The 22,199-nt window shown below is 38.7% G+C and overlaps 1 protein-coding gene across 1 annotated transcript in view; it reads left to right on the top strand.

Annotated features, from left to right (window-relative positions):
* Positions 1–10,242, top strand: part of LOC105479643 (ATP binding cassette subfamily G member 2 (JR blood group)) — a 61,411-nt gene extending 51,169 nt beyond the window's left edge. Inside the window, exons 12-16 of the mRNA XM_011737725.2 lie at positions 963–1,087; positions 2,799–2,953; positions 4,794–4,883; positions 5,745–5,827; positions 8,017–10,242. Of these exons, the coding sequence (XP_011736027.2) occupies positions 963–1,087; positions 2,799–2,953; positions 4,794–4,883; positions 5,745–5,827; positions 8,017–8,164 (601 nt within the window). The 3' untranslated portion in view covers positions 8,165–10,242. The remainder of the gene's footprint in view (positions 1–962; positions 1,088–2,798; positions 2,954–4,793; positions 4,884–5,744; positions 5,828–8,016) is intronic.
* The last annotated feature ends 11,957 nt before the right edge of the window (positions 10,243–22,199 follow it).

Here is a 22,199-nt window from a genome sequence, read left to right on the forward strand (position 1 = left end):
ATTATTAGAAAGGGAAAGCATGAAGGAGGTGGAAGAGTTTGGAATTGTGGGAGAAAGATGTCAGGAAGAGGAAAGATTACAATTTGATAGTTGACAGGGATGTATGGCTGGAAGACATGATCATTGAAAGAAGGTCTTTTTTGGGTGGGCACGGTGCTTCACGCCTGTAATCCCAGCGCTTTGGGAGGCTGAGGCGGGCGGATCACAAGGTCAGAGTTTGAGACCAGCCTGGCCAACTTGGTGAAACCCCGTCTCCACTAAAAAAATACAAAAATTTAGCCAGACATAGTGGCTTGCTCCTGTAATCCCAGCTACTCAGGAGGCTGAGGCAGGAGAATTGCTTGAACCCAGAAGGCGGAGGTTGCAGTGAGCCGAGATTGCACCACTGCACTCCAGCCTGGGCAAAAGAGCAAGACTCCATCTCAAAAAAAAAAAAAAAAAAGAGAGAGAGAAGGAAGGTCTTTTTCTTTTTTTAACTTGAGAGTAGAAGAGGTAAGAAGAGCTTAGTGATCTGAAGCTGCACTGGGGGACTTGGAGAATAACAGGCCACCTTCCTAACCAGAAATAGGGAAAAAGAAAAGCTTCTATTCCTACCAAAATCAGCTACTGAAGTGCTGTTCTTCAAGGAAAGCCAGCGTTGAAGAAGGAAAAGCATTCTTTGAAGAGAGGGAGGATATGTGGAATCTGTTCCCCTGGACTGAGTGTTCAGGAGCTAGAAAGAGCAATAGGAGGGAATTGTGTCATGAGAAGAGGGGCTGTGCACAGAGCTTCATGGGATGCTGTCCCAGGCAGGCTGGCACCCAAGGTGTTCATGGGCATGCATAGTGGGTCTAGCTCTGATGATGTGGGAAACTGGCTTGTTCCACCCCTGCTGTCAGCACAGGTCTATAACAGGCAGTCTAGCCTGCTCTGTGGCTTCTTAAACTAATCTGGGATGTATGATATGCATTTTTGTTCTGTAGACATGAATACATCAGCGGATACTACAGAGTGTCGTCTTATTTTTTTGGAAAACTGTTATCTGATTTATTACCCATGAGGATGTTACCAAGTATTATATTTACCTGTATAGTGTACTTCATGTTAGGTAAGTAAGTAACAAAACAAAAAAGGACATGTCTTTAGTCTTGCCTATGGGTGAAATCAGTTGTGCCTCGCAAGCATGTTTTTGGTTCTCAAAACTTTATATAAACCAAACCATGAGAAAAGGAAACGCTTGTCCATTTTGCGCTCTCTGAAATAGTTGTTCACTGTCAACTATTTTTGTCGAGACTGTTTCCCAACTGAACTTTTTTGTTTGTTTGCTTTGTTTTGTTTTTTTGAGACAGGGTCTTGCTCTGTCACCCAGGCTGGAGTGCGGTGGTGATCATATCTCACAACAGCCTCAACCTCCTGGGCTCCAGTGATCCTCCTACCTCAGCCTCTGAGTAGCTAGGACTACAGGCACACATAAAGATGGAGTTTTTGGTAAAGATAGGGTCTCACTGTATTGCCCAGGCTGGTCTTACACTCCTGGCCTCAAGTAGTCCTCCTACCTCAACCTCCCAAAGTGCTGGCATTACAGGAATGAGCTGACGTGCCCAGCCTGAACTTGTAAAACCACTTACAAAACTATACTTTACTGAGAGATGCTTGTGTTATACACAAACATGGAAAGAATTTATAAAACTTTGAGACTATGCTGGAGAAGCTGGGATATTTATAGCCTATCTATGTTTTTTTTCTCTCTCTCTCTTTCTCTCTCTCTCTCTCTCTGTCTCTCTCTCTCTCTATATATATACACACACACACACACACTCTTAGAGATATATAGAATGATTAAATATATTTAATCTCTTAGAGATATATGGAATGATTAAATATATATATGTATTTATTTAATATATATTCTCCATCCCTGCTTCTTTAATGAGAGAAAGACAGTGACTTTTGGGACTTGTTAATTAAAAAAAAAAACTTGTTTGATAGATGTGGAGATTCATTTGTGCATTATGCTCAGGCTTCACTCCAGGCTCCTTGCATCTGATTTCCATATATTTCACTGATACATGCACACACACACACACACAACCCCCAGAAATATCTATTTTGACACTACAAGATAAGAACTACTGATTGAGCTTAAACCTTCCATTTGACAAATAATAGGTGTGTCCTAAACAATCAGTGTTAGGATCTAGATCTCCAGACTCCTGATTGGTGTTCTTGTGGCTGTTTCAAATCTTCAGATTGTATGACCTACAGGATTAGCTCACTACAGTTTAGAAAGCAGTTTATGAAACTTAATTTAGTCCCATTTCAATCCAGAGTGATGTGGTAATCTGTCTAGGGAGGCTTGGGTTATGGAGGCCCCCTACTCCTCCCCCAGACACTACAACCATTGTGAGGTCATGCCATCCCGATCGTCCCAGTCCCTTCACTCACACAGTTACAGCACACAATGAGTAATGTGGGGACGTATGGGCAAATGAATGTGCTATTGATGAGTTTCCTGTGAAAAGAGAAGGCAGTTGAATTTTGGCTGGTTGTACTTCAGGAACTCAGAAATTGTTCATAATTATACATAATGGCACATAAGTGTTATAAGGACCAGTGCTTATGCAGTTCTGTGAGAACTTCATGCACTTACATGGACGGAAACAACACTGGAGACCCAGGGTGGTTGGAGAGTGGATGACTTTTTTTCATTCTGATTACTAGTTTCTCAAAATATTAGTGTTAAATTTGCACAATAAGCAATCCCAAACATATGGTGACCTAGGCAGTTGGGTTAACTACTTCTTCTCTTTCTGACTAAGGATTGAAGCCAACGGCAGACGCCTTCTTCATTATGATGTTTACCCTTATGATGGTGGCTTATTCGGCCAGTTCCATGGCACTGGCCATAGCAGCAGGTCAGAGTGTGGTTTCCGTAGCAACACTTCTCATGACCATCTGTTTTGTGTTTATGATGGTGAGTCTGAACTGTGTTTCCTCTGAGAAGGAATTGTTTTTTTCCTTCATTTCTTCCTGCACATTCACTTGTCATGTGAAACCTGTTTTGAGGATTCTGTAAATGGGACTCTGCTTCAAGGCCATCTACTGAAATAGATTATGTTAGAGAATGTACTAACTTTCCTCTTTGCCCTTATCCAACCTTTTTTGCTACGTTCTAATGTAGTTCCAATAATTTTAGTTAATATTGTTACTAATGAGCTTTTAAAAAGTGTTTCTTGGTGATATATTATGAAACCTTAATAAATTGGAATTTCAAAAACCAGAAAACATTTGATTGGCAGATTCTCTTGAGAATGACGGATTATTTGCCTGACTTTCATGCTGGTGTTAGAGAACTGCTAGCTTATTTTTTTTTTTACATTTTTAATTTCTGTTTTAAAAGTTCCCACATACAACATTGAACTGCTAGCTTGTTTACCCACCAGCAGAGATGGTTTGGTTGGATTTATAATACTGTTTTCCAAGACACATGTTAAGCCTCATAAGAAGCAGAACAGAGTATGGTGTGAGCGGTCTATTTTGGTTCCCTCTTGTATTTTGAAAAAGAGTGTTTTAAAAATTTTGGAAAATTGGAGCGTTCACACACTACTAAGTACCTCTTTTCTGGGTTTTGTTCCTGACATTCAATATGTTTCTGCTTATCTTTTTTTTTTTAATGGTTACTTAATTCTAATCTTACATGCCCCTAAATTTTGCACTTAGAGGAATCAACAGTTGAACGAAACCAGTTACATTTTTTCCCCTTCAACATCATACTTGACAGGAACATGTCGTGTCTGCTAGAGTAGGAGTAGATGTCTTTAAATAAAAATAATTAGCACAAACTCTTGCCAGAGTTTAATTCTTCCGTTTCTGGACTTGAAAACTACCAATGCAAACATTAATGAGGAAGTGATAAGGCTTGTTTATATTTCCCATACTGTCATCCAGCAAATACAAATGTTTTGGTCGATTTATTGTTTTTTAAGGATTTCTACACAGAACATTAAAAACTAGTCATAAAACTGTATTTTACTCAGAGATGGCTGTGTTATATGCTAAGCACTTGGTCAGGTCAAGTCTGAATATATATAGTCATACCAGCAACATCATCATTGTTATGCATATACCGGTATGCTTGTAGTGGCAATTAGTTCTCTTGTCAATCTTCAGCAGGTCTTCCTGGCATCTCCATTGTGCTACTACTTTTTGACGGCTTTAAATGATAGCACTAATCCTGTTTATACTCTGCCTCTTGCCACATTATACTCTGTATCAGTTCTAGACTTTGGGTTATGTTAAGCCTGCATTCACAACCTCATATCCTTGCTAAAGTCATAGGGATATAGACTGCAAACCTTCGTAAATAACAAATCTTATGTGAAGTGTGGTGGGCGTGTGATGCTCAGGGTTGATCTGGTATAGGTTCTTCCAATGCCAGGTGTATTGGTGAGCACACATAGTGGTTGTGTCATTATAATAGTCAGTGCTTCTTGACCTTCCATTGCATGCAGTTACAAATAAAGTTGAGTACGTAGTCTTGACAATTGAGGATCTTCCGATTAAATGGAATATTTAATATGTATTAGATATTTTGTTCTTCCTTTAAAACCATAAATGACTTCAGCTATATAGAGATGTGCACATGCAGAGGAGAAGAGTTTAGTGAGTGTCTAGAGTAAGTGGAAAGAACTTCAAGAAAGAGTTGGTTTTAAAAGAAATACTTACAAAGTGGTAGGGACTTGAAGAGGGTATTCTCTAGAATTCTGCATGAAATTACTCAAGCAGTCCTGACTCTTAGTATTTGCTTTTTGTAGATTTTTTCGGGTCTGTTGGTCAATCTCACAACCATTGCATCTTGGCTGTCATGGCTTCAGTACTTCAGCATTCCACGATATGGATTTACGGTAGGTCTTCCTTGTCCGTCGTTGTGACTGCGTTCCCAAGCTAGGAACAATGGAAATCGAGCTTCCTATTCTCATTGCCCTGACCATGAGCTGTGAAAGTCTCCCATCCAGAAACCTTTTAGGAGCAAGGAATGAGAATTTCCTGTTAGCCTTGGTTAACACATGGCCAGGGAGTCATGTGCTATTTTCCTCAGTCATCCTTTAAAGGGCTGTGAGTGGGGAGATACCTCCTAGTAAAGGAGAAAGATTGACTAATTGATGAAAAACATTTTGTTGTGTTTCAGTTCAATAAGGAAATAAATGAGAGATGGGAGACTAGAATACATATGTTTATAATGAAAGGAAAATTAGAAGAACAAAGACCATATAATAAGCATAGTCATATTGACTTTTGCAAGCTCATTAACTCCAAAGTAAATTGTCTGTGTCTTAGTATAGTATAACCAAGCTTCTAACTTCCAGAAATTACAACTGGTTCTAATGAAAACAAACAAGAACAAAAGATTGTCACTGTAAATTAACAATACTCATTGAGCACCACTGTATCGTTTTAATTAGAATGTTTATGGAGTTACAAAATTCGGGAGAGAAGGAGGAAGGAGCTACGGTGTAATATAGCCAGAGGTCTCCCGCTTTGGCCAAATACTTTACTTCTTTTGTATTGGAAGCCAAAATTCCAGCCCTAGGCTTCTTGATTGCCAGGGAAAATAACATTAGTTGGTTTAGTGAGACAAAGACTGTGAATATGTTTTCAGAAATAACAATAAAGATTAAACTCAGAGGGCATGATTGTGATAACTCTTTGGAAACTTCTTGAAATTTAAAACTGTTTACCTTGCCCTGCTCCCGCTTGTGTTATAGGCTTTGCAGCATAATGAATTTTTGGGACAAAACTTCTGCCCAGGACTCAATGCAACAGTAAACAGTACTTGTAACTATGCAACGTAAGTTTGTGTTCAGTGTCAAAATGGGTGTTGTTACTACCATGGTGTGATGTAGAAAGGCCACTGGGCTTAGATCTGTATGAGTCCTTCCAGGGGTACTGAACTTTTCCGAGCCTACGTTTTCTCATCCATAAAGTGAGTTGTGCGTGAATGCACGTGAACATGCGACACAACCCCTCAGTATTCTGCTGCTGTAAAAATTGTCTTTAACGTGCAGCAATGTTTCCTATGTTTGTTTCTTATTGTTTGTTTTGGGCCTTTTAAAAGATCCTTTTGATATTTCGATTGTGGGTTTGAATTCTTGGTTTTCAGAGCATTTGAGATTGAAGTGAGGGGTTTTGATATTTTATCAAGGGCTTATGGTCACTGAACTGTATGGATTCTATGAAATCTATGGGTCCATGAGCTCACGGATACTTCTGAGCCCAACCCATGGACAGTAGTAAGAATGAAATAGGCAGCAATAGCCCAAAGAAAGTGAACATTTCTCTGCCAAGATCCTGGCACTTCCACTGCCTCATGCATTTGGAAGACATCATGAAATTAAAGGCCGCATAGTCATATGGTATTGTTTTAAATTAACTTGAAATATTCCCTATCAATCAATTTATCCTCTAAAAAAACAAGAAACACTTGAGTAAGTTGAGGGAAAAAACCATTTTCACATAATGTTAAAATAGATTCTAATAACACTAGATAATATTGTTTTAAGAATTTAGTAACACTTTCCTTTTCTATGCTTGCTAATGGTTTGATTTTGATACATAAATTAATGAGAGAAAAGAGAATGTTGATATGATCCTAAATCTCCTGAATGTTCAAGTAGAATATAAATAATTCTTAATAACAGGACAAATTACTCTTTTCGGTTATTCACAGGAAATCCTCTATACACAGAGGCTTTCTTTATTCTGTCCCTCTCTTTTGGCTTGATCAGGGTGGCCAGGATGAAGTGGACGGGAAAAGTGGGACCAGATAAGGAGGAGCCACCATGGGCTTCACGTAAGGGAAGATGAGGCTTCATCCTCAGAAGGCAAAGGAGGAAGCTCTTCCTTTTTTTTTTTTTGAAACGGAGTCTCACTCTGTCGCCAAGACTGTAGTACAGTGGCACAATCTCCGCTCACTGTAAGCTCCGCCTCCGGGGTTCACGCCATTCTCCTGCCTCAGCCTCCCGAGTAGCTGGGACTACAGGCGCCCGCCACCGCGCCCGGCTAATTTTTTGTATTTTTAGTAGAGACGGGGTTTCACCGTGTTAGCAAGGATGGTCTCAATCTCCTGACCTCGTGATCCGCCAGCCTCGGCCTCCCAAAGTGCTGGGCTTACAGGTGTGAGTCACTGCGCTAGGCCAAGAGGAAATTATTCTTATAGTAAAAGAGAGTCTATGTATGTTTTTGGAATTGCTGAATTCCAAAGAGTTGCACAAAAATGGTATCAGGCAGTAACTGTGGCTGTCCAAGGTATTTTTAGTATCAGGTGCTTTCCTAACCTGTGACAAGGAGTTCATCCTACTCTACTCTAGCTGCCACTTAAGGCTTAAACCTAATAGCTGAGTCTGCTGGGAATGTCTTGTACCTGAGTATCTGTGATGCTCATCACAGTCTTGGTGTAAGAGCTGACAGAACGTGACTTTGGCAGGAAAACCATGCACACCTCTTTTCCTGGTTTTGGAATTCTTAGCCTGTGTTGTTTTTTATGGCTGTTTGCAAGGGTAAACAGTACTGTAAGAGCTTTGATCATCTTAGTAAGGGTCATAGGTGTCATCTGTTTAAGCAGATGTTTTCTTTATCAGGGATAAGGGAACTATTACTTGATAAATGTTTCTGCCCTTTGGAGAGAGCAGCATTACAGATTTGGAAACCAATACATTTGAGTAGGCTAAAAAGTCAGTGATTCAAAGGATGACTCTGTAAACCTGGTCAAGTTCCTTAAAGCTTAGTCTCCTCATCTTTTAAGTGTGTACAATGTCCATCACATTGGATTGTTTTAGGAATTAACTAAGTTAGGATCATGTTGCTTGTTAGTGTCTAGCAAAATTTTAAGCACGCAATGACTGTTAGCTATGACATCTGAAGGGATAATCATTAAAGGCTTGGTTGACTTTTAGGCTCCCTTAAGGAACAGTGGATATACTGAGTAACATTTGACAGATGCTAGGAATGAGTTATATTCTTTTTTCTGTTGAATTTCAGATGTACTGGTGAAGAATATTTGACAAAGCAGGGCATCGATCTCTCACCCTGGGGCTTGTGGAAGAATCACGTGGCCTTGGCTTGTATGATTGTTATTTTCCTCACAATTGCCTACCTGAAATTGTTATTTCTTAAAAAATATTCTTAAATTTCCCCTTAATTCAGTATGATTTATCCTCACATAAGAAAGAAGCACCTTGATTGAAGTATTCAATCAAGTTTTTTTGTTGTTTTCTGTTCCCTTGCTGTCACACTGTTGCACAATAGCAGTTGTTTTAAAGAGATACATTTTTAGAAATCACAACAAATGGAATTAAACATGAAAGAATCCAAGATATCATGTATCGCATATTAGTTCATCTCCTCAGACAGTAACCATGGGGAAGAAATCTAGTCTAACTTATTAACCTAAAAAAGGAGAATCGAATTCTGGAAACTCCTGTCTCTGGCATTTGTTTCCTCATCTTTAAAATGAATAGGTAGGTTAGTAGCCTTTCAGTCTTAATACTTTATGATGCTGTGATTTGCCATTATTTAATAAATGACAAATGTATTAATGCTATACTGGAAATGTAAAATTGAAAATATGTTGGAAAAAAGAGTCTGTCTTACAGGGTAAAAAAACCACTGTGATAGAAAAATCTTTTTGATAAGCACATTAAAGTTAATAGAACTTACTGATATTTCTCTCTAGTGGTGTAATATCTCAGGAATCTTGGCTGAGGGTTTTGAACTGTAGGTAGAGTAGAGGTCCATTAATAGAATTCTTGCACTATTTCTGGAACATTCTAGCTGTGGAAGGTCACGTAACCTTGGGGTAGTTCAGTGGTTTATGATCCAGGTGTGTGTCAGAATCTTCTGAGGAACTTTGCTAAAATACAAAAGTCTGGCCTCTGCCTATCCGCAGTGCATAAGTATCTCCAGATCTACCTTCATAAAGGAATCTGACCACTCCTGGATTTGGTAATTTCTAAGATCTTTTCCAGCTCTGGAAATTTTACTTAGGATTTAATAACTATTACATCTGTCCCTGCGTAGGTTTTCTTTCCTACTTATATACCTTATTTCTGTATGTCCTTTTCATTCTAACCTTCATCAGTAATAGGGAAATATTTTAATCTTTTTTTAGTTGAAGGGTAATGTACCAAAAAATATAGTTCAGTGAATTATGTGCAACCACCCATGCAGGTCAGGAAATAGAAGATTGTAGCACACAAAAGCCCACTCAGCCACTCTCCCAGTCACTACTTCCTTTCTTACCCCTGCGTTATTTTTGAAATGACACTCGCTGTATTCCCCTGTGTTGCTGTTATGAGAACACTGCTACAGCCAAGTGTTATGTTTCTGTGTGCATAGGTTGATACTTAATTCTCTCCCCACTTTTTAATAAATTAAAAGAATTTGGAAATAATTTTGGATTGACAGAAAAGTTGCAAAGATAGTGAGGAAATTTCCTGTCTACTCTTTGCCCAGCTTCCCTTAATGTTAACATTTTATATAGCAAGGTGCATTTGTCAAAGCTAAGAAACTAACATTGGTACAATCACTGTTAATTAAACTGCACACAATATTCAGATTTCACCACTTTTCCACTAATATTCTTTCATTGTTCTAGGATTCAATTCAGGAGACCACATTGCATGTAGCCCTCTTTTTTAAAAATAAATACTTTTCAATACTTACAGGAATTAAGTGAGCTGGGGCATCACTGGTGTGTAGATGCCCTGAGACTGGTCATCTTGGAATTCATTTAGTTTGTCCGTGGGTGCCCTGACATTCTGTCACAACATCAATTTGGGAACATGGCATTATATTTTTATCTTTGAACTTTTTTCTTTTTGGATGATATTTGATTAACGCATCATCTTGGAACACATTATCTTTTTTCTTGGTTATGTGATCATGAAGATTAATCAGTTTTTCCTGTTCTTGGTATAATTCCTGCTTTTCACATACCTGTGCCTTACAGTTCTCTGTATATACCCTTCCCTTATTACACAGAGAGAAATATCTATCTATACTTTTTACACAAAATATACTTCAGAAGAAACAAAACAGCCAAAATTATTAACAACTACTTTTTAAATAAATGAGAATTTAATTATATCCTGTTTTATGTATCCTCTTTTTATATTAAAATTGCTTTTATATACTTTTGTTGTGGTAAGAACCACATAACATAAAATTTATCATCTTAACCATTTTAAAATTAAGGAACTTTTAAAAAAGTGTGGTTTATTTTCTTATAAAATAGAAATTTATTTAAGGATATAGATATCCATATATTATATACACCTTGTATATTATATGTATTCTCTATTTTATATCCTATATATCAGGATATATATATTATATAGGATATATATCCTATATATAATTCATATCTTATATATTATATATGGGTATATATATCCTTAAGTAAATTTCTACGTTATAAGAAAACAAACCACACTTTAAAAAACGTTCCTTAATTTTAAAATGGTTAAGATGGTAAATTTTATGTGCTCATTTTATGTTTTTTATATATATATATATATTCTTTTGATTTTATTTTCCCAGATGTCAGAACTAATCTATAATGGAGACGAATTGATGTGGTTTAACATAAAATAAACCTCAGTTAAATGAATATAAGTTGCTATTTGTACTGTTTATACTATAAATGTATACTATCTGTATTGCTTTGCATTCCTTAATGGCAATATATAGTGTTTTATGATACCTCACTGTACTGTGTCTAAAGAACTTTTCTTTTGGATGTAGCAGTAGGATTATAAAAGGTCATTGGCTTGACAACACCTGCAAGTCATTACAGTATTTTAAAAACTTTTTTGATTGGTTTTCACAGTAAAAAAAAAAAAAAAAACTTTCTATTACAGCCCATTTTTTTGCACATACACAAAAATATAATCCAAACAAGTTTCTTGTGGTGCATTCTGAAAGATATTGTTAAAATAAGATTTGAGTAAATCTATCTTCTAGGTCTATCAATATAATGAAGCAAATATGCAATCAAGAAATACATGTTTTCAAAGTTATATAATTATATCCATCTCTTTAATTATTTTTAGTGTCCTGGTTTGATAATTTATGTGCTTATGCTGGGATTATTGCTCTCCCTACCTCTCATGGATATCAAAAGGACTAAGTAATTCTTAATACTTTTTTTTCATTTCATGTTCTTTGTTTTCATAGAACCTTACATTCCCCAAATTCCTTTATGCATCTGTAAAATGAGAGTTTCTTCTACCTTTAAAGTTCTGTGAATGCATGGATATTTACATTGTTTTTTTTTTCAACTAGCTTCAAGAAGAACAGCCAATTTGACTTTTTCAGTGTCCACTAAATTTCTCAGTGCAACCCTATAATTTATTTATTTTGATTTTTTTCAAAAATTTCAATCATCTGTCATGCAGATTCAGACTAAAGTTGCTAAGATCAAAGAAGGGAGGATGGTCTTTTGTTTAAAAAGGCATCTTTCCATCTGTGTTTCTGGTTGGTCTTGTGTATTTTGTTTTAAAGACTTTGTTTTGGTTGGTGGAGGCAGGACGGAGGGGAGTTCATTATTCCTGTAAACCAGGGGTTGACAAACTTTGAGAAGGGCCTGATACTTTGTCTCTCGGGGTCTTTTTTTTTTTTTTGCTATTTGCCTCTTTTAAAAAACATAACTTTAGAAAAAAATTAAAAACCATTTTCAGCAATGTAAAACCTCTACTTAGCTGGAGGGCTGTACATCACAGCCAGTGAACACCAGATCTGGCCCAGAGGCCGTCGTTTGCAGAGATGCCTACTGTAGACAGTTGTTGTTCCTGCTTCACGTGAGGCTGTGTTAATATGCTGATAAACCAAAGTTCGAAGAAATTTGTTGTAATTTTAAATTTCAAGATATTATATTGAAATCCTGTTTCTTCTTAATAGAACAAACACAGTGCTTCTTGATACTTCATTCTCTCCCCCACCTTTCTGCCCTGCTTTGACAAAAGGCGAAAAGTGGGTTCCTGCATCCGCCATTAGTTTTACACTCAGTCCTGTGTGGTGGCAGTTAGTATGGTAAGAGGGGTAAGAGAGGCTGGTATCAGTTGAGATGGAGCCTTCTGGCCTCGGGGCATGTGGGAGAGCGTGTGTTTTGTTTTGTTTTGTTTTGTTTCTCATGTTCAGGAATTGTTTGTTTTTGAGATGGAGTCTCATTCTGTCTCAGGCTGGAGTGCAGTGGTGCGATCTTGGCTTACCACAATCTCTGCCACCCAGGTTCAGGTGATTCCCCTGCCTCAGCCTCCTGAGTAGCCGGGACTACAGGTGTGTGCCACCACACCTGGCTAAATTTTGTATTTTTAGTAAAGACGAGGTTACACCACGTTGGCCAGACTGGTCTTGAACTCCTGGCCTCAAGTGATCCACCCGCCTCAGCCTCCCAAAATGCTGGGATCACAGGTGTCAGACCACTCTTGGCCTGGAATTTTTGTTTTTAGTGCATCCAAAGGGGTGGCTATTCTCTGAGTAATGAATTCACACCAGTCATCCGACCAAAGATCTGTAACCCAGAGCACCAAATCACTCATTTAAACAGTACAGTTTTAATGTGGACATTATGTTGTTACATTATTCTCTCAGGTGTGAAACTGAGGTCAGAGGGTTCCTTGGTAAACACAGATTTGGGATTTAAGACCAATGCAACAATGTCTACTACATCCATAGGGATTTGTGTGTCAAGCTAACCTGAATAGTTGCTCCAGCTAACCTTCACCAAGACAATGCAGGAGATAGCAGTGTCCCCACCCCACCCTCACAGGCTTGTGTTTATCTTCTGTGGACTAAAGATCCCGGCCTTGAACCGCACCAGACATAGCTACCATCTGGCTTGCAGCCTGTTTGTATACATATTTTAAATAAATGGTTAACTTGCATGTTGACTTGTAGACTACTTTTTTCCCTCCACTTAGCAATATGAACATAATGATACTCTAAATCAAAGTAAGTCTTATTTTCTAAACTATAAAACTTCAAATTTCTTTCTTTCTTTCTTTTTTTAAGACAGGGTCTCAGTCTGTTCTTTAGGCTGGAGTGCAGTGGCTCAATCACAGCTCACTGCAGCTTCGATCTCCCAGGCCCCAGTGATCCTCCCGCCTCAGCCTCCCGAGTAGCTGGGACTATAGGTGCACGCCACCACACCTGGCTAATTTTTTTGTAGAGATAAGGTCTCACTTGGTTGCCCAGGCTGGCACATTTCTTTGTGATTACATAGGGTGGAATTTCCTAAGCTTCCCTGATAAGAATCAGTGGTCCTCTAGAATGCTTATAATAGGAAGGAAAGTATTACCTTTTTTCTCCCTTGTGTCAGAGGTAGGCTGGAAATTCTAGGTAATTATTTGGGAAATATAGCACCTATTTAGGATTGCAATAAGAAGTTAAGGCTCACTAACTTCCATTGTTATAATTTGATCTTCATTCAATCACTGGGTAACTGCTGCATTGAAAACCATGCATTGTATTTTGTATCCACCTAATATCAGAAGCACAAGTAGAACTAAGTGAACCCATAAGCATCACCTGATCTTCAGATCATTTGTTAGCTGCAGAGTCATCCTTCCACCCCTGAGCCCCATAGAACAGCGTACAGATGGTGCTCGACTTACGATCTTGTTATCTTCCGGTAAACCCATATCGTAAGTCAAAAATACACTTAATACATTGAACCTACCGAACATGATAGCTTAGCCTAGTCTAAGAATGCGCTCAGGACACTGATACACCCTGCAGTTCAAAATCCCCTAACACAAAGCCTATTTTATAGGCTTTATATTTTATTTTATATTAAAGTGTTGAATATCTCTGTAATTTATTGAATACTAAATGAGACTCAAAGTCTGGTTCTACTGAATGTGCATGGCTTTTGTACCTTTGCAAAGTTATAAAGTCCTAAGTCAAGCCCTCGCAATTCAGAGACCATTTGTATGTGGGCCTCTGCTAAATGACACTTGGAAGCGGTACTGCTTTGATCTAAGTGAGGATGCAGGCTCTCACTTGGCTCCCTCTGTCAGGCACCAAAGTCTCAGCTCAAAGAATCAGCTCAATAATGAGAGGCTTGGCGGCATGCTGTTTGGAAAACCTCAAGCTGTTCCATCTTTTTCATTTTCCAAATGGGGAAACTTGTGTTTCAGAGACTGCAACTGGCCAAAGGTCACACAGATTATTTCCTTGCTAAGATTTGGAAAATACTGCAGTATTATCAGGCGCGTCTTGATAAATCCTGAGGTGGGTTCCTTTGGAAAATGCCCTATGCATAAGCCAGAATGGGTGCAGTGGGTGTCAGTGGAAGATAAGGAGTTGTAAGAGCTGTGAGGCAAATATGGGGCCTTTTTATCTCTACAGCTAATCTCTGTAATTCATTGAATGCTGAATGTGAGAAACAGAATGGTGGCATGCTACTCAAAGTATGGTACTACTGAATGCGCATGGCTTTCATACCATCGCGAAGTTAAAAGGTCCTAAGTCAAGCCCAGGCAAGATTCCCCAGTTCTCCTCCTCTTGTCATCCTTTACTCACCAGGTCTGTAACCCTGATGGACTAGCTCAGGGTAATCTATAATGTTCTTACCCATAAAATAGGGATTCTAATAGTATCTACCACAGTTGGGTTATGGAAATTACATAAGATGCTATATGTAAAGTGCCTAGAAATACCTGGTCATGGGACCTGCTCAATACATTTTTAGCTATTACTGTTTTATTCCACAGGACATGACTGGTCATAAGCATCATGCTAGTGGCAGTTCATGGGTGATGCCCTCAGTGAAAAGTGGGGCACTATCCTCCAGCATGTGTTTTATGGATTGAGCCAGAGTTCAACAAACTGGCTTGCCAGCCAAATCCAGCCCACTGTCTGCTTTTGAAAATGTAACTTTATTGGAACACAGCCATGCTCATTCACTCTTGTAGTGTTTGTGGCTGTTTTTGCCCTATGATGGCTAAGTGGTTGCACCAAAGACCATTATGACCCACAAAGCCTAAAATAGTTATCGGTCCTGTATGTAAAGTTTCCAGGTCCCTACATTAAATGAGTATTTCCTGCCTACTTCCAACAGTTAAAATGCACAGGTCCATGAATCAAGCAATACTGGCTTCTCTCAATATCATTCCCATTAACCCATCTTTAGAATTTACACTTCTGTTTCTGCACCTTTAGTCTCTGCTGGTTTAGATGTTCTGGACTTAAAAAGCGGGGGAACATGTCCACCTGGAAGTACACTGAGGGTTCCACTGAGTCTGCTACTGTCTGCCACGTGGTCTCTTTGGGATTTCCACACCTGTGGAAGAGCAGGCAGAGAAAAGATATATTTGTCATCCTGAGAGGCTGGGGTTACTGCTACATAATTGGGCAGAGATTTCACAGAGATAACTCAGTGTTTCCATGCTCCACAGCTCTGTAAGGGCAAGGTAACCAAGGGCTCTGAGCCCTCGAGATTGAACGTGTGGATCAGTGCACCAGGCACGCAGCTTAGTACAGTTGAAGTAGCAGCCAAGAGCAAGGGAACTCCCGGAAGGACAGTAGAGGGTGAAGTTATTACTACAGCTGTCTGAGCAGCAGCAGCAATGGGGACTAGGTAGTTCTAGTCCTGTATTGTGTTACCTAGAGATTACAGCTGGCCTCTCCCTCACAAAGTCCAGGGTGTGCATGAGTGGATCTGAATGGTGCAAGGGGTGGACTGGAGTAGACACTTGTGTTGCTGTCTCCTATGTGATTTTGGTTGCAGCTCTGGTGGACAGTTCCATGTGAGCGTAGACCTTAGCATCCCACTCCTGCACCACATGTCTCTTCACTTTCTGCTCCTGGGCCTTCTCCAAATTTGAAAGAAGTTCACCTTGTGTGCAAATGTAGCCTGGTAACACCCAGGAGCACCCCTCAACCAGTAGGGATTGGGGCCAGTGGGCAAATGCCCCAGCCTTAGTTCTTCAGACAGAGGGGCATTCTGTCATGTTCTCAGAGGAGGAGCTGAGGCAACACACCCGCATACTGGCATTTCCTCCTTTTTTGTGTTACTTTGTTCCCTACTCCAGTTTTTGAATATCACCTCCCAAATAAACTATTAAATACTTGAACCCAAAGTGCTTGTCTTATCTCTTCCTTCAGAGAAACACAAACTAAAACACATTCTCATTAAGATGAGAAATAAGCATGTCTACTTTGGCTGCCTCTCTCTAGCATGGTACTGTCCTTATTTACAGATGAGATGGTCTTCTACATAGAAAACTTAAAGAGGCCAGGTGCGGTGGTTCATGCCTGCTCATCCAGCACTGTGAGAGGCCGAGGCAGGAGGATCACTTAAGGCCAGGAGTTTGAGGCTGCAGTGAGCTGTGATCACCACTGCACTGCACTCCAGCTTGGGCCACAGAGTGAGACCCTGTCGCTACAAAAAAAGAAAGAAAAAGAAAAAGAAAGGAAAACCTAAAGAAACACAGAACCACAGCTAGTAAAAAACTTCAACAAGTGTGCTGAGTGTAAGATTAATTTATTTAAAAATTAGTAAATTAATTTCCTTTAGAATAGCAATAACCAACTAGAAACTATAATGAAAGAGAAGATTCTGTTCATCATAGCAATAAAACCATAAAACAGTAAAGCTGTAGTAGCAGTAAGACCATATTAAACAATGCATAAGATCTTTAAGGAATTTTAAGACACAGGACATGATGGAAGATCTGAAAAAGGGCACATTATCGTGTTTCTGATATTGTAAAGATATCAATTCTCCTCAAACCAATATATTCAACACAATCCAAATTAAATTTCAATGAGACGTTTCCCTCTTTTTCCTCTCAGGAACCCATCAAACTTATTTTAACATTTATATGAAAAAAAATGATTCACAAAAATAGCTTAGTCTGATTTTGCAAAACAAAAAATAACCCAGAGAGGTATCACCTCACCACATCTGAAGACATACTAAAAAGACATAGTCATAGAAGTCATTGTGCAGGAACAATCCTAGATCAGTATAACGGGATAAAGCATTCAAAAACAGGCACATATATGCATGAATCTGAAATATATTGACATCGTGAGCTACTAAGGAAAAAGGACTTATTTAATACAGTGTTGATTAAACTGGCTCATTATGTGGACAAAAATACCTACAGACCTTTTATACAAATTTAAAATATTAAATGTGAAAGGTAAAACCATAAGTTTAATACATAAAAATTTTGTGACCTCATGAAGGTCTCTTTAAGACCCCCAAAACAATGAGGCAAAAACATAGATGAATTTTTCTATGTAAAAATGAAGGAAACATTGGCAAAGTTATCAGGTGGATGAGAGATATTAACAGGGTCCAAACTGGTAAGGGATTAATATTTAAACAATACAAGGAACTTGTAACAAACAATAAAAAAGACCTTGACCCAGCAGAGAAATAGGCAATAAACAAAAACATACTTGTTTCCCATTAGATCAAATTGTAAGATGTTAAAGGTTTGATAGGTCATTTACAAAGAGAAACCCCAGTGACTAATGACTAGGTGAAGGGATGGATATTCAACTTTATTGGGAATCTAAAAGATGCAACATAAAATGAGGTCTCACTTTTGAAACATTCCATTTAGCACAGATGAAGAAGCTAGATGATACCAGTGCTGGTGAGAGTATGGCTAAATCCAGCTTTCTCATGTATGTAGTGGAATTGTAGGCTGGTGCAGTCATTCTGGAGGGCAACCTGATCGTTCTGGGTAGAGTATATGCCTGGGATTTAGCACTCCAACTTCTGTTATATACCCACCGAGAAACTTATGAAAAGTCAAAAGTCAATAAGCGAATTTACAAAGATTCGGGTTTTTTTTTTTTTTTTTTTTTTTTTTTTTTTTTTTTGAGACAGAGTCTCACCCTGACACCCAGGCTGGAATGCAGTTCAGTGGTGCAATTTTGGCTCACTGCAATCTCTGCCTCCTGTTCAAGCAATTCTCCTGCCTCAGCCTCCCTAGCAGCTGGGACTACAGGCACACACCACCACGCCTGGCTAATTTTTTGTATTTTTAGTAGAGATGGGGTTTTGCCATGTTGGCCAGGCTGGTCGTGAACTCCTGGCCTCAAGTGATCCACCCACCTCAGCCTCCCAAAGTGCTGGGATTACAGGCTTGAGCCACCGCGCCCAGCCCAAAGATTTTGAAATAGAATTAGGGCCAACCATTCTGCTATAGTAATGGATATTATGTAAAATGTGGCTGCATGCTAGGAAGTACTACACAATCAACAGGATAACTTACTAGAGCTACACACTGCAGAAGAAATACACCTTAATAAAAGCATTGTAAGCAAAAAAAAAAAAAGGTCTATGGTATAAATCGATTTATTTAAACACACAAACAGGATTTGTTTTTCTACATATCCAAAATTACCAGAATGGGTCCCTATGAGGGCAATGACAGGAATGGGTAGTCTGGAGATGAAGGAGAGCATGTAATAGTGGTGGATAAGATAAAACGCCGAAAGCATTTACTGGGGCTGTGAGAAGCATATGGCACAATACACATAAAGGGACCTTCAAAAATATAAATTGTGTTGGGAGGCCAAGGTGGGCGGATCACGAGGTCAGGAGATCAAGACCATCCTGGCTAACATGGTGAAAGCCCGTCTCTACTAAAAATACAAAAACAAAATTAGCCAGGTGTGGAGTCGGGCGCCTGTAGTCCCAGCTACTGGGGAGGCTGAGGCAGGGGAAAGGCATGAGCCTGGGAGGCTGAGCTTGCGGTGAGCGGAGATCACGCCACTGCACTCCAGCCTGGGTGCCAGAGCGAGACTCCGTCTCAAAAACAAACAAACAAACAAAAATATATATGTACACACACACACAAATTGTTATGTACTCAGAATGTATTGTATTGACAATCTTAATGGTAAAAAAGAATTATGGACTAAGAAACTGCTTTGGTTTATATAAAGACTGAACAGATTTTGCTTGGTCTTATTCAAAGAAAGGGATTTCAAGATAAATCATGCAACATATAATGGCCTGAACATGAAAACATTTTTATTTTGAACTCAGCATGAAACTTGGAGGATTGCTTTTCAAACCTTTAAAATCTTATGCTTTGATCAAATGAAAAACAAATGTGTATTCTTCATTTAAAGAACAGAGTAGCATAAAATAAATAAGGCATTAGAAAATTTCATCATGTGTTTCTAGTTTGTTTTTTCTTTAGTTCAAAGACTGGACTCAGATTAAACAGACAACAGTGAATAACTTTTGAACCTGCAACTGCACATTCAACTTAATGGTCTGTTCAGATTTGTTTGATAAGCTAATAGACCGATCAGGATAAATAAAACAATTTGTGTTGACAGCATTAGCTCTATAACCATTCAATACATCTCTTTAGAATTGAAGTTCATAGGCATTTGGATTTTCTGGGAGCACTGGCTGCCTCCATTGCTTAATTAATATTGCATTTCTCAAAGCCGTTCTGTTTTTCAAGCTACTGATATCTTTTAACTATTACTTATAAATAGAAAATAGCTTATATTTTCAAGATGGCTCTTACCATGATCCTTCGATTTTCTTGGGTGACTGAATACTCCCAATGCTTCCTCCATTTGGCAGGGTCATGGTGAAAGGGGCAGCATATCCAATTTTTTCATCCGTCTGGATGCAGTAGAACTCAACTGGCTTATAATACTACTACCATGTCAACGGCATGCCCTTATCTTCTTAACACTTACATGGTGTGGTAAGGGACTACTGGTCGTTTTATGTACATCTTTGAGTTGACCCTTTCCCCAATAGTATTAGATATTTCTTTCTTTTTTAAATGCAAACACCAACTTGAACCAGATAAATATTTCTTTTAATCTGTAAAAGAACCAGCACAGTTCATAAGAGAAAAAAAAACACAGATGATCCATATGAAAAAATCAAACCCTTACAGAACTGTAAGATTGATGCCACTTTCACTTACAAATATGAATCTTCTCCATCAAAGGTTGTTTTTTTCCTTTAAGAGATGATTGGTGGTCTGTGATTTTTCTGAAAATATTGGCCCTGTTCTACTGTCTTGAAACTTAAATTTACATCCACGAAAACACTCTACCTCTTAACGTTTTCGTTTACTGCTTTTTTTTGTTTTTGAGACAGGGTCTCTGTCACCAAGGCTGGAGTGCAGTGGCAAGCACCACCATGCCCGGCTGATTTTTCTATTTTTTGTAGAGATGGGGTTTTTACCATGTTGCCCAGGCTGGTGTTTACTGCTTTTTGAAGTCTAGAAGAAACTCTTAAGAAATCCTGTCTTTTGTGAAGCAGTATCTGAGATTCAGCAATTTCTTCGTTTTTGTGCATAATTTTCTTCTGTTTAAATTTAAATAAAAATAAACACTTTTTATGAAAAGTTCTGTTTGCAGGTGGACAAATGGGTGCTTATAAATTTGGTTATAATATGACTTGGTATAAATGTTCTGAAAAATTATTTGGTAATATGTGTCAAGACCATGTGTTCATAGAGTAACCTAATTATTACATTTCCAGATACTTCTCTATACAGAATTCCATGAAGAAATAACCAGATATGTGAAAAAAAAATTTATGTTGACATATGTTAGTCATGGCATTAGAGATAATAATAAAAAATGGGAAGAATCTAAATGTCCAATAACAGGGCAGATGTATTTTGGGTAATTCATATGTATTAAAAATGTATAACTTATGAATTGACATGTATCACATATTCGTATATTCTATATATTTTTTAATTTTAGAGGCAGGGTCTCTCTCAGTTGTCTAGGCTGAAATGCAGTGGTAGTGTGATCGTAGCTCATGTAACCTTGAATTTCTGGGCTCAAGCGATCCTTCCGCTTCAGTTGCATAGCTGGGAATGCAGGCGTGTACCACTATGCCCAGATAAGTTATTTTTACAGAGACAGGGTCTCGCTATGTTGCCCAGGCTGGTCTTGAACTCCTGGCCTCAAGCAATTTTTCTGCCTCAGTCTCCCAAAGGTCTGGGATTACAGTTGTGAACCACTGTGTCCGGCCTTCATAAATAATATTAATTTATACTGATTCGCTCTGTAGCCATTAATAGAAATCAGGGTTTCATGGAATGTTTATGATACAATATGAAATGAAAAAGCAGTACACAAAACTGTACAAATAATAGCCCAGTTTTGAAATACAAACACAGAAGACTTTTAAGTGTTTTGAGTTATTATTTGGCAATATAAGTCTCCTTTATTTACCTTTCAAATTTGCAGTTGTCAAGAATTCCTTTCCTTTTTGCTGATTCAACAGATTGTAACTTGCTGAGCAAGTCACTGGGCTAGGTACTATAGTACCTCCTTCCATTTGTAATGGAAATTTCAGCTTTAAAGTGCTTTCATACATATATGTTCTTACGGCGCAAGCAAAATCCTATGAGGGAGACAAGTATTGATTTTCCCATTTGACAAATGAGGAAACAGTCTTCAGAGAAACTGGACCAGTTGTCTTGGCATAATCACATGACTAGTAAGTACAGAGTGGGGACTGGAGATTTAGCCTAGTGCTGTTTTCTTTATGCTTTTAAACTTACCTGTTTTATGGGTGGTCTACATAGAGTCACCATGTGGCACAACTCCACGGAGCCCCATTTGTAGTATCCTAAGGGGATGGACTCCCTTAGGGTTGAACACTGCATGATCATCCATAGTGCATAATGTGGGCACCTTGCCCGTGTGGCACTTCCGTGTATGCCTGCTGGTTTTCGTCTACCAGTGTCTGCATTTCTTTGCCTGCAGGCTTGCTCAGAAGCCAGCAAAGGCTGCTTTGTCTATTGTACGCGCTAGGGAACTACTACCATTTTCCCAGAGTGGTCTTCCAACCAAAGTCCTGGCCCCTCAGCTGGGATAAGGCTGAATTGTTTGTTCTAGTTTTTCCTACACTGTTTCTCAGCATTTTACCACAGGAATTAGGCTTTGGCAGCCTATGCTGTTACGCAGCTAGACGACACGCCCTTTACTGGCACCTTCTCTTCTACTCCCCATCTTTGCCACTCCACTATCCCTATTGCCTACACCTCTCAAATAAACCACCTGTCCTGGAATCTTCGTTTCAGGAAAATACAAACAAAAATGCCATAAATGACAGCCTGTGCTTAAAGGCTAATTGGGTACCTGAAATGTGTAGCTGGTGTAATAAACAGAGAAATGTGCCAATTAATGTCGTTTTC

Source organism: Macaca nemestrina, chromosome 3 (assembly GCF_043159975.1).
Source record: "Macaca nemestrina isolate mMacNem1 chromosome 3, mMacNem.hap1, whole genome shotgun sequence".
Classification (NCBI taxonomy): domain Eukaryota; kingdom Metazoa; phylum Chordata; class Mammalia; order Primates; family Cercopithecidae; genus Macaca; species Macaca nemestrina.